This window comes from Panthera leo, chromosome A2 (genome assembly GCF_018350215.1).
Source record: "Panthera leo isolate Ple1 chromosome A2, P.leo_Ple1_pat1.1, whole genome shotgun sequence".
NCBI lineage: Eukaryota > Metazoa > Chordata > Mammalia > Carnivora > Felidae > Panthera > Panthera leo.
This window is the reverse complement of record NC_056680.1, coordinates 50438777-50451343: the sequence shown is the minus strand read 5'-3', so window position 1 is coordinate 50451343 and position 12567 is coordinate 50438777. Positions and strand designations below refer to the sequence as shown.

At 47.7% G+C, this 12567-nt stretch overlaps 1 protein-coding gene across 4 annotated transcripts in view; it reads left to right on the top strand.

The window, feature by feature from the left end:
- The window catches only part of SRGAP3 (SLIT-ROBO Rho GTPase activating protein 3), a 262281-nt gene that overhangs the window by 209135 nt on the left and 40579 nt on the right, over window positions 1-12567 (top strand). For 2 of the 4 annotated variants that reach the window (XM_042910078.1, XM_042910083.1), the window contains exons 11-13: window positions 1321-1348; window positions 6316-6418; window positions 11639-11699. In XM_042910078.1, the coding sequence (XP_042766012.1) occupies window positions 1321-1348; window positions 6316-6418; window positions 11639-11699 (192 nt within the window). Of the gene's footprint in view, window positions 1-1320; window positions 1349-3805; window positions 3893-6315; window positions 6419-10474; window positions 10521-11638; window positions 11700-12567 lie in introns of all 4 variants that reach the window. The other 2 variants (XM_042910093.1, XM_042910102.1) reach the window with 2 other exon arrangements.

Genomic DNA, 12567 nt, shown 5'->3' with positions numbered 1-12567 from the left:
GAGAGCTGGGTGCACCTCCTGGGGGCAGATGAGGAGGAGACAGCAAGAGAAACTGAGGAACAGCCTGGAGAGTGGGAAGGACACCTGGCAAGTGTGGAGTCATGAAAATCAAGGAGAACACTTGGTAAGAGGAAGAGAGTGATTCACTGAGTTGATGGTGCTGAGAAGTCAGATAAGAGCAGAGAAGACGCAGAAGATAAGTGGATTTGACCACATGGAGCAAGCAGTCTCTGTGGATGGTGAGACCAGAAGCCAGCTGCAGTGGAGTGAGTGGGGGAAGCAACAGTGCCTCTATAAAGCTCCTTCAGCAAGTTTTGCTCTAAAGGAGAGAAATGGGAATGGAGTTAGAGTGAGAAAGCGAGCCCAGGGAGGTTTCAAAACTAGGTTATACTTATCCAGAACATGTTTGTATGCTGATGGAAATGATCCAGAAGAAAGGAGATTGGTGATGTTAGAGGTGTCGAGGGGGACACTTGCAGAAGAAAGGAGATTGGTGATGTTAGAGGTGTCGAGGGGGACACTTGCAGAAGCAGAGGCCCCAAGAAGGGTGGAAGAGGTAAGACCCAGAGCACGGGCAGAAGGTCTGAGCTTTGGCAGAATTGGGATGCTTCCCCAGAGTACCAGGACGGGAGGTAGAGCGTGAATGGGCAGGCATAGGTAGGTGGGTGCATCATATGGAGGCATGCCAAGACCCGTCTTACTGATTTTCTTCTCCAGGGAAGGAAGCGAGGTCTTCAGCTGAGAATGAAGGCAGGAGGGGTCGGGGTGGGGATGTGGCTGGGCTGAGGAATAACAAGAAGGTATCTTCTGGCTGCTGCTTTTCAGGGCCAAGCATATGACAGGTGCTCCACAAACCTTTGTTGGTATAAAGCAGTGTGTGAGTTCTAGAGCTTTGGCAGGCAGAGAAGGGATCACCCATGGTGCTTGTTAAAATGAAGATTCGTGGCTTCTTAGCTCAGAGATTCTGATTCAGGAGGCTCATGGGAAAGCAAAAAAACCCTGCATTTTTAACAACATCCCCAGAAAATTCTAAAGCATGTGGTCAGCAGGCTGTAGTTGGAAAATTGCTGGAAAGAAAAAAAAAACATACATGAACAACACGAAATGAAATTTATGTGAACATAGCCTTACAGATAGGAGGCACTGGGGATTTAATGAGACTCCATTCTTTCCAGCAGACCATTACTTAGGCATAATTAGATTTCCCATTTCACAAATAATTAAGTTCGGTTGTTTCTTCTTTTTAGAAAAAGATGAATGTTCGCTGGTTAAAAAAGAAAAAAAAAACAATTTAACATCAATGTATACTTTTCTTTCCAGGGGAGAGAGCAGAATGCGGCACAACCAGGTAAGAGCTAGGGATCTTGGTTGTTTCCACCTGCTGCCTGAGGTGGGCGGGGTGGAGGGGAGGTGCAGGAGAGGCGGGAAGGTGGGAAGGTGGGAAGGCAGATGCTGCCAAGGAGCTCAGAGAAGCTGGGCTGTTCTTAAGAGTGGTCTAGCTTTTCCCCAGTGTCTCCAGGGGGGATGGTGTGGCTGTGCAAGAGAGAAGGCTGGCTGTTTTGCTTGTCCTAACACTGTGCTGGTGAAGCCACGCCCCCTACAGGCCGGTGAGGGGGAGGCGCCTTTCCCAGCTGCTGTGGGAAAGTGGGGGTATGTTCTGTTGGCGCTTTCCATCTGGTGGGACAGTAATATATATTGCAGAGTGGCTGAAGACGGACAGCAGAAGCCAGAGGCTGTGGGGGTAGCTGTTGACCTGTTTCCCCATCTGTTCTGTGGCTGCTGAGCAAACTGTCCGGCCCGGGCGGAGGGCCCATCCTGGGGTCCCCATTTGCCAAGGCTTTGGATTTGGCTCGTATGGCACACACCTGGGCATATGCATGTGCAGAGCCACATCAGTGCGCACAGACGCCCCTACTGCCCGCACCCTGGCTTCAGACCTCATGGGCACCTGGATGGACTGATGGGAGAGCCCTTTGCTGGGAAAGTAACAAATGGGCAACTTCTGCTTTCTCTCCAGCTTGCTCAACATTACCCTTGCGCTTTTCCTTGAGCAGACCAGAGCCAGTGAACACTTTCCACTCAGCAGCTGGTAGCTGAGGGGTTGACTTTCAGTGACTGGACCTTTCCTCCACTTTCAGAGTTTTGAAATCCATAAGCAGCCGTGTTGCTGTCTGAGTTGTTCCTTAGAGCCCATCCCTTTCTGAGTTCCCAGCAATAGTTATCCCACTGCCCAACACAAATTGAGCCAGTGGCCCAGAATCCTGGAAAGCTGTTATACTTGGCAAGAGGAAAGATGAACCCTCAACCCCCTTCCTGCTCATCTGGATGAGAGTTGGCTGAGAAGAGGCTTGGAAAGCTCTGAGGCTTTCAGTTTGCTGGGCTTAGGGTGGGGGAGACTGAGGGCTTTCCAGAAGCTCAGCTCTGCAGCTGTTCCACTGGGCCCTGGCAGTCTGAGAATATCTGGATGATTCGTAATGCCAGGAAAGGACCTTCCTGTACAAGGGCCAGCAGATGTGCAGGGTCACTTTCTAAGAACCTTTCAGAAACAAACTCCTTACTTATTTATTTCGTTTTTCTGGCAAGAGGATGTTGTTGTAGTCCCCAAACAACAGAAGCCACATTTTACACCAAAGTCTGCAAATAGGAAAACAGATGGGGGATGAATTGAGCCATCCCTCACTTCCTCCTAATTCCTAAAACTCATGCAAAGGAAGATGGTTCCAGCAGATTTCAGGAGAAATCTGTAATCGAACCCTTGGCCAGGGCCCAGGGTCTACCTCAGAGAAAAGTTGGTGTTTTTTTTTTTTTTTTTTTTTTTTTTTTTGTTGTTGTTTTAAATAAAGCCATTTGAGAGATAGTCTTCCACACCCTCTTCAACCTAGGGCCTGGGAAATACAAGTTGGGACTACAGACCTCCCACTTAGATATAGTAAACTGCAAACCCAGCCATCTGTACTCTGGCCCTTGGCCAAGGTCAGAGGCAACTTTGTTGGTAAACTGAAAGCTTCCCCTTCCAAAAATCATTTTAAATTCGTTGTACAATGCACTGCCAACTTGAAGTGGTTTTTAATTTAATCCTAAAGGCCCTGGGTAAGATGTTTCTATGCTGTGGCTCTCTGTATCTTCCACAATTTCCTGCCCAACGTTAGTGTCATTTTGGATGATCCTTTGAGCAGGTCCCCTCAGCCAAGTTGCTGCTGGCCTTGTATAGATAGACCAGTTTTTGCACATGGGCTGCAACATGTTACATTTTTTCTCACACTTAAGAACTTAGAATAATCCCAATTCATAACCCCGTAAAATAGGCAGACCAGGTGCAAGAGTGCACTTGAAAAGTGTATGAATAAATGGCACGGTCAGATGCAAGTATAGGGTTTAACTGTGATAAAATTTTAACTACAGACTGGCTTCCCTAACTCAGGTTGGCTTGTCCCCATGGTGTGGATTAGCCGTGAAATCACTTGAGATTTCTTGTCCAGATAGATGCAACCTGATGCGTACTCATGCACAGCTTCCAGGGGCCTGACTGCCACTGAACTGCAGTGCACTACCACCATTTTGGATGTTCACACACACATCTATTGGGTTATCTAGGGAACATTTTAATCACTACCCTTTTGGCCACAGAACAATTTTGAGGCTGATTCCTATGTTGCCAGTATATGTTAATTTTCATCTTGGTTGAAAGGCAGAAAGGGGACATTGGTCTCTGGTTTCTCTCTCTTCCTCTCCGTGGCTTTCTCTGTTCCTGTTTTCCCTGCCTCTCTCTCTTTCTTTCTTTCCGTTTTGCTCTGCAACTGAGCAGCAGAAGAGATGGAAGGCTTAGGCTGCCCCACTTTCCTTGGCTGAGCTGCCCCCCTGCTCCCCACTTTGTGCCCCACCCAGCACTTCAGTAAGTCAAAATTGATTTGATGTCATGCAAAGTTGGGATAGCTACGTTTCCTTGTCAGAGATTTCCGGTCAGTGCACAGAACACCACACAAAGAAAGAAATCCCAGTGATTTGAGCAGTCCTTTGCTTTCGGAATAGGCGGGAGAAATGGGAAAAGCATCCTTTTCCCTCTTTATTCCATTGTTTAAACTTAAAGAAAAAAAACTCCTTTGCACTTATTTTAAGGAAACCCTTCAGCCGGCGACCCTAGAATTTTTGGTATTGGGTGTCCAACACCTACATTAAGAATCTCTACTTTTGCTGGCCATGGGAGTTTAATAGATAATTTAGAGCGACTGCTGGATGCTCTGTGATAAAAGCAACTTCCCAATTTCACATTCACAACAGAATTTGGAGTAGGAAGAGCTGAATTAGCCCCAATCACATATTTTTTGTGTGCCCCTTGGGAAGTTTCTTAATTTCTCATGGGCTCATTTGCCTTATGTTTAAAGTGAATTTAGTAAGTCTTGCCTGCCTCACAGGGTTGTCGTGAGGGTATCACGCATGAGACAAGGAAACCATCTAAGAACGCTCACAAATAGAAACCCCAAACACTAGGGAGACAAGGTGGCACAGTTGCTATATCCTCAAGTTATTCCTAATCCCAAGATTTAAAACCTATGGCCTTGTGTCACATTGTTTACGCTCTCTTTTGGCATTTGGAAGCTCCAAAGTGGATCCTTTGCCAGAAATACCACCCCCACATACCCACATCCTCAAAAATTCAGTAACTTACAAAAAAGAAATGACATGGACTTAGCTAACCAAATTGACATAGATCCAAGATGGGCTTGAAATAGTCTTGCCTGTTGTTTCTTTTCAAAATTTTGGTCTGTGCTGTTATTTTGGTTCCAATGTTTGGGTGGCATGATATTTGGATTCAGCTGTGTCTTTGCCCATGCATGTCCTGGAGCTAGCAGCATTTGCTCAGTACTCAAAGACGTAGGAGAAGCTCACTAGATTCCCCTAGATGGCTGGGCTGCTGAAGAAGACAGGCACAACACAATGAGGCCAGTGAGCAGAGGCAGCATGAACCTCTTTCACCTTGATTGGCACCCCAATCCATAAGATTTCTTGCCCATCCACAGAAATCAATCAAGACTTTGGGGACCAGGTCTTTGCTCGTCACGTGTGGACATTAGCTGTGCCAGGCTGGGTCCCCACTTGTTGCTCCCTAAATTGTGAACCAAGCCATTTGAAAATGAACTGCCTCTCTTGGTTAGGGGCCCTTCTCCTAACCTCAGAAAGCCCTTTGCCCTGGAAGGCTGGCAGCATTGAGTCAGGCCAACTTGGGTGGCGAAAGATGAGCAAATAAGCCAACACAGGTATATGCATGGTGAGCAACTCTGGAAACTGGTCCAGTGTCTGTGGCTGTTTCACTGTTGCTGGTGAACTGTGGTATGGTTTCCCCTCCCTGTAGCCAAGAGTGGAGCACAGGGAATGGAGATCCTAAAGTAAAGCAAGACACTTTCAACCTGACCCGTTGGGTCCTCCGCTGGCAAGGGTTAATGGGATGGATGGAGTCCTTGGCTGGAAACGAAAAAGTGCCCTAAGGCTCCATGACTGGCCCGGTTGGGAAAAATCTTGGCATTGGAGCCATAGAGGCCTGAGTTTGGGGCCTGGCTCTGCCAGTTCCCCTCTCTGGGCCTCAGAGTCTGCCTCTATAAAATGGGGCCGTACATGCAGGGTTGAGCTGACGTTAAGGGTGATAATGGATTTGAAAGCGGTTGAATCAAAAGTGTACTTGACTAAAGAACAGGATGTGATCATTATCTCGGGTCACCTGGGGACCCCAAAGAAGCTGTAGGCTCCCTCCAGGCATCAGTATCTTCATCTCTAAAATGAGAATAATAATTGCCTAGCTCTTAGATCAATGAAATAAAGATTAGTCAAGTGCATTTGAAATGCCAAGAGGCATTAGAAAGATCAGTGCCCTGGTACATTGGGAGTTGAGACTCGGTGATGAATTTAAGCCAAAATAATGAAAATTAACCCTTCCAATCATCATTGAAAGTGTCTTGCTTTCTCAGGCTACAGATTACATCTCTGTCCCCTGGTTCCTCCTCCATCTGGTCAGCTTTGCAGGATGACAGCCTCTGATTGGGGTTTCAGTGGTTTCCTGGATACATACTATGTCCCCCCTGTGATCTAGAATGCATCTGTGTTATGCGAGCATTGCTCCTGCCTGACATTGTGGGTAAATTAAGATTCCCTTAAACATCCAAAGGCCTTCAGATGGAGCATTGGACACCAATGTGCTGGGGGTTCAGGGGTTTCCATTTGCATTTTGTGTTCTCCTTCAGCCATGGGTTTTAAAGAGCGTCTTTCCCAGTTGTATGTTTGCGTTGGTTGCTTTCTTGATTTCTTTTGTTCCATTTTCCCTAGGCCCCCCTGCCTTCCCCCTAAACCACAGAAAATGAGGAGACCTAGGCCTCTCTCAGTGTGTAGCCATAAACTATTTAACGGCTGTATGGAAGCGTTTATTAAGGTACTTGCTGGGGAGCCACGGAGTCCGCGAATGCGCCCAATGTAATGGCAGCCTTTCTCCACCTCCTCCCCTTGGCCAACAGCCCTACCCCGACCAACCAGAACTTTCAGTCATGCCCTGGCCCCAGCCCTGGAGCAAGCTAGTTCCTCCCTGAAGCCTGCTCTTAGCTTCAAGAAGGGCTTCTAGGCAGACTACTTTCGTCTCTGACCATTTGATCCTAAGTGCCTTCCCGGGATCCTCAGCCCCAGAGGAGGGATCGATCATGATGAAACCCATGGAGTCCAAGTGGGGTTGAAATGCCAGTGCAGTGGTCCCCGCCAGCCATGCTTTCCTGCTTCAGGAACTGCAGTCCTAGCTAGGCCTGAGGGACAGCTAGAGAAACCACCTTGCCTCGCTTCACATCCATGCCTCCCAAGAGGAGATTGGTTAGAAGCAACACAAAGAAAATCCTGCAGATAAGAGTGTATTTTTATACAACTGATTATTATTATTGTTGTTGTTATTGTTGCTGTTGTTGTTGTTGTTATTTTGGTTGAGACTATAGCAGCAAAGGAAACACATAAACTGTTTGAGAGAAAACTCTCCCACCTTGTTTTGCTTCTTGTTAGGCATTGAGCTGGGGTAGTCCCTTTAGAATTCTAGATTAACCCTGTACATCCTAAACTAAACATGAAAGTGTTGCAGCTCAGTGACTTTCTCTTTTCTTGCCTCCTGGATGCAAAGGGCAGAGGACCAAGGTATCCCAGATAGAATGAATGGCTCAAGGACACTGAAGCTGGCCACAGAATTGCAAAGGGAAGCAGGGGGCAGGGAGATGCTTGAGAAACATTAGTTAGGGGGAGCAGGGGTGAAGGTCCCTGCCAGTTATCTGAGAGCCCTCCATTATCCAGCAAAGACACTTTCTGCAGAAAAGAAGGCTGGTGTCAAGCAGGAGAAAACTAAATGCTCTTCGGCTTTGCTGACAATTTAGGAGTAATGGAAGCTATCCCTGCTCAGTGTACTCTTTCCTCCGTCCTGACAGGCTGCGCACGGGACCTGCAGGACGGGGTGAGGGGGCAGGCATGGGACCAGGTAAGCAGAGCCAGCCTGGGTCCCAGAGCTGTCTCTGCCTATGGGCTGAGCTCTGGGGAAGGGACAGTAGGGAAGGGGACAGTGGAACATTAGGGGACCATTTGGGACGGTCCAGGGGCAGGGAGCAGCAAGGGGTGCTTTAGGATACCTAAAGATGAGGCACGGAGGATCCAAAAAGGAGGGGTGCCCCTGGGTGCATCAGGAAAGAGGTACTGTTTGGAGGGGACCCGGAGTGAGCAGTTTGCCATCCAACAGGTCATGGAAGACACAGCTGCATCGAGTCCTTCTTTCTTTATCTCCCTTCCTGTCTCCACCAAGACTTCTTCTCAGTCCACCCTTACCCTCGGAAAAGCCACTGCCCATAGCTGAGAGGGGACCAAAAGGAACGTTAGCTATTCTCCCTGCCTCCAAGGGGCATACAGGGCTGCTCGGGAGATTTTCAGCACAGAAAGCTAAGGTGGTTCAGGATGCGCGCTCTGAATTACTGCAAGTAAGTTCCATGGGAGCTCAGAGCAAGAAGCGCTGGGAGCCTTAGAACACAGGAGACTTCTGCAGGGGCACTGGGCAGGGGGGCAGGGGGGCAGGGGGAGGTGAGAAAAGGATAGGAATAAAGCAGAGAGGAGCAGGACAGAAGTCCCTGAAAGGAGGACGACCATGAATGAAGGCCAGAGACAGGCACGCCTTCCTGGATTTGCCCAGCTCTTTGGAAACCGGTGATAAGTCAGGGCACTTGGAAGGAACTGACTCTTATCCGACAGGACTTGAAAATTCGGTGTTCTGTTTAATGAAATAGTTTTTTAATAGAAAGCTCCTACATGCAGTGTGTGACTGCCACCTAATCTGACCTTCTTCTTCCTGAGAAACACATCAGAACTTCTTCAACCACACGTTTGCCCCCGGAGGTAGTCACCTTGGGAAGCCACCACATTCTTATGCTAAATATACCGTCAGGGCTGCCGTTGGTCAGTGTTCCTCAGAGCCTGTAGCATGGCCCTGGTCGGTGGTGCCCAAATTCCGTATCAGAATGGACGCCCTGGTCATTGGAAGGAAAAGCATCCTTCAGTTCAGCGCTGCCACACCCCTGGAGGTAGAAAATGGCAAGAGGCATATGCTATAGAGGGGCTGGCTGTCCGGCTCTGAAAAGCCACTTAGCCTGTGTCACACTGTTGGAGTAAGTGCCCAGCCTCTTCCTCAGGGGACTCGGAAGAATAACACTCATTTGGCTGGAAAAAAAAATATGGTATATTTGTTAAACATGATTGCATTTCCTCCTAGTCACACTGTACTTATGCCACAAACTCTCAGGGCAGCTCAACGAACTCTTCCGTGTGCCTGCTATGACTAGGCAGTGTGTAGATGCACTTACATGCAGCAGGGGCTTGCCCTCAAGGGTTATTCACTTTCAGAGAATGAGAAAGCAGTTATGATATATTCAGTCCTTCAGCCTTTGTGAATGGAGTGTAGTTCTCTCGTATGATTCACGTGCCGTCTGGAAGAAGATTCTGCATGATCGGAGAACACCCAGCTTTGAAATGCCAAACCTGTGAAAGGTTTTTTGGTACAATAACATCCCTGGGACTCCGTGATGATGAGGGTTTAGTGGGATGAGGCAGCATCCCCAGGTTAAGAATGACAGCTACGTTTATAGATTTCTAGGGTCCTCGGAACTTCCTTTTCAACATCCTTGATTTTTTTGTTGTTGTTGTTCCTCTCAGCCAGAAGGAAACCCAATTTTTATTATAAATTTTGAAGCCCATTTAAATTTTATTATAAATTTTGGGAGGCAGAGCCCTTACCCCATTTCTATAAAATGAGAACATTAATTACCTACCTCATGCATGTGTGACGCAATCAAATGGACTAATATATGCCATGTTTCTCGAGTACTCCTGGCATACTGTATGCACTATGGAAATACTAGCCATTGTTGTTGTCATTAGCCTTTAGGAGATTGTTCATACAGTCCCATCTGACAGGCTGTTTGCTCCATTCTAGGATTCAGGTCGTTTTAGCCAACATATAATTCTAGTTGTTTAGATGCTGGGTACTGGACAGATGTCACCAGCTAGAAGGCATCCATCCTCCACTGTCTCAGGTCAGCCCCTCAAGCAGCCTGGATGAGACGTGGCACCCGCATATGGAAGAACGAACACACCGTGCTCCCCTGAAAATGGGTGGCGTCTGTGGCTTTAATGAAAGGAAAGGCTCCAGTGCTACCTACAAGATCATAACAACATTTTGACTCTTTACTGCCCTCCCTTCCGCAGGCCTTTCTCAGCTTTGGGGTTCCCTGAGGTGTTCTCGGTGCCAGTGTGAGGGTCAGGGTAGGAAGGAGAGCAAAGCCAATGGATACCCAGGAAAAGGTACCCAGGGTGTTTGGTAGGAAAGCATGGGAAGCTGTTCGAATGTGGAATCAGGTGGAGTCCTGTCGGGTTGTATCCAGAGGGCACCTAATAAACACAGTCTTGGTACAATTAGCTTTTTACTAAGAATGAGGTTTCCTGAATTGACTTCCAGGGACAGTGTTACAGTAGATGCCTGAAGGTGTGTGCCCCTCCTTTTTGTGGGCAGCTGGGCTAACCTTAAGGTGTCTTAGGTGGGCCCTTGCCCATCAGTGAGTAACAGCCCCTGTGTTGAGGAGAAGCTAAACATGGGATGAGGAGAAGGGGCTGAGTACACACCTCGGTACACACATCCCTGCACTTGACAAGGACTGATAGAGGCCCCTTTGCCACCTGGTGTCCAAGGCAGGCACCCTGGGAGGCTAGCTGGGGGCAGGGTGCAGAGCTCCTACGAGGCCCTGAGGTGCACGGGCGGCCCTCCCCATCGGCAGACTGGTTGGCAGTCTCCCCAGGACCGTTGCTGGCTGCCATTGCATTTCGGCGTTCACGGACTCTGAAGGATCTGCTTACTCTAACTGATCTTACTCCTGCATAATCTTTTCTTTTTCTCCTGCTCTGCTGCCTGTTTATTTTTTGTTATCAGAGGAAGAAGAAATGCTCGAACCAGGAACCAGGTATTTACTAGAAAGGTCCGTTAGCTCCATTCAACTGAATGGAACCTGTCTTTAGTACTGACCTCTAGAGCAGGGCTCACCATGCCTATTGCCAAAGGGTCCATTTTTCTATCCTCTCCCTGACCGTAGTTAATCAAGGTGTGAATTCACAGGTGGGGTGTGGAGGAACCCCAAAGGCATTGAAATCTGTGGGTGTTTTCTGTCCCTTTACGAGAGCATGTTACATATGCCTTATTGTTTCCTCACCTGAGGAGGCTAGTGATTTAATTTGGCCTCTTTTAAAGACAGTTTAAAAATGACTTTATGTTCTTTAAGTGACCCAAAATAACAGAGAGATCAACCAATCATGGAATCCAAGAGAAAACTACCCCTTGCCCAGCTCTTTGTGGCCATGGGCCCATCTAGGAAGATGTAGTCGGAAGTAGATTCACCACCTCCCCCATAGACGTGTATATTTAGAGCTGTGTCTTACACAGCCTTTTTGACTAAGGTTGGCCATTCAATGGTCAATGGCTGACATTAGCTGTTTCCAGAACTTTTCCTCGTAACATGTTTATTGTTAAACACAGCATCTGCCTGGATGTTTAGATTGTAACCTCAGGAGTAGACCTGGTCTTCCTTTCTCAGAGCTCAAAAGGACCCTTGGGGCCATCCTTACCTCCCGTAGTGTGTTCTTCTTAATTCAAGCATTAGATACTGCCATGCTAGAAGGAGGCCTTTGAATCCTGCCTTTTTATGCTCGAGCACTGGGAGGATAAGGGTTGAGTGGGGCAAAGTGGAGTGAAGGCAGAGCTCTCTTCAAGAGCAAACTCCAACCCTATCTGTCGGGTGGGTTCCCTCCCCTTCCCCGATGTGCCTGTCAACCTCCTGAGTCCTGATTTCTTCCCAGCTGAGTAAGAAGACAGAGCATTTCTTTAAAATTATCATAGCTATGTCTTTTCTGCACATAACTGGAGATTTTCTATTTTAACTGTTTGTGGAGACTTTAGGATTAGCAGTTCCTTGCTTATTTTCCTACTAATCCGATGGTACTAATATTCTGGCTTGAGTTTATAATCTGTGTCTGCATTGTCGTTTTTCCTCTGCCGGCTGCCATGCCCAGTACAACTCACAATTTCTTTTTTTTTCTTAAGGATTCAGGACAAGCTATACCACTTGTAGTCGAGAGCTGCATCCGGTACATCAATTTATATGGTAAGCTCGGTCTTGGGGCAGTGTTCTCAGCCCTCTCCAGAACAGGTGCTGGGCTGTTGTCAGAGGAAATGAGACGCTAATTCATCTTGGAAGGCTTCCTGTTACTTCCCTGCTTCCTAGAGAGAAAATGCTTCTTGGCACAGCTGCTGTGCTGAGTGCTCTTCTGAGCCTCATATGTCTGGGGACAGAAGGTGGTGGTGAGAACACCCAGGATCTAGGAGAACGGAGGGTCAGGGAAGGCATGGGTAGGAGGATCATGTCAGTTCCTTCCCCTCTCCTGCCCTGCGTCAGAGCTTTGTGCTCCGAGCACTGAACGTAACCAACCAATGAGTTAGCAATTTGATTGCAGTAAGCTCCATAAAGGAAATACAGGGTCTGGGATTTGCCGACCATGGTATCCCCTGTGCCTCTTTGCACCTCCATCTATTCATTCATTCACCCCTCGAAAACTGTATTTTCAGAGTGCGGAGCAGGCACTGTTCTGACAATGGGGAGGAATACAGGCATTGAATGCCTAAGACGGGAGGTGCAGACCTTAGGTAGCTTATGTTACCAATTAGAAGGGCAAGGAAATAAGTAGATAGATAATACAATTTCAGGTAGTGGCAATGCCTAGAAACTAATTAAAAGGGGATATAGAATGGCTGGAGGGCAGCAGGGCTGCTTTGGCGAAGGAGGTAAGGAGAAACATGTCTGAGGGGATGATTATTTGAGTACAAGAAGCCAGCCATGCAATCTCCAGTGGAGAGCGTGGCAAGTATAAAGGTCTAATGTAAGAAGGAAGACAAGTGTGACTGAATACGAAGGAGCTAGGAGGATGGGATAAAAGACACAGGTGGTAGAAATTCGATATTGGCTAAGGAAAGAC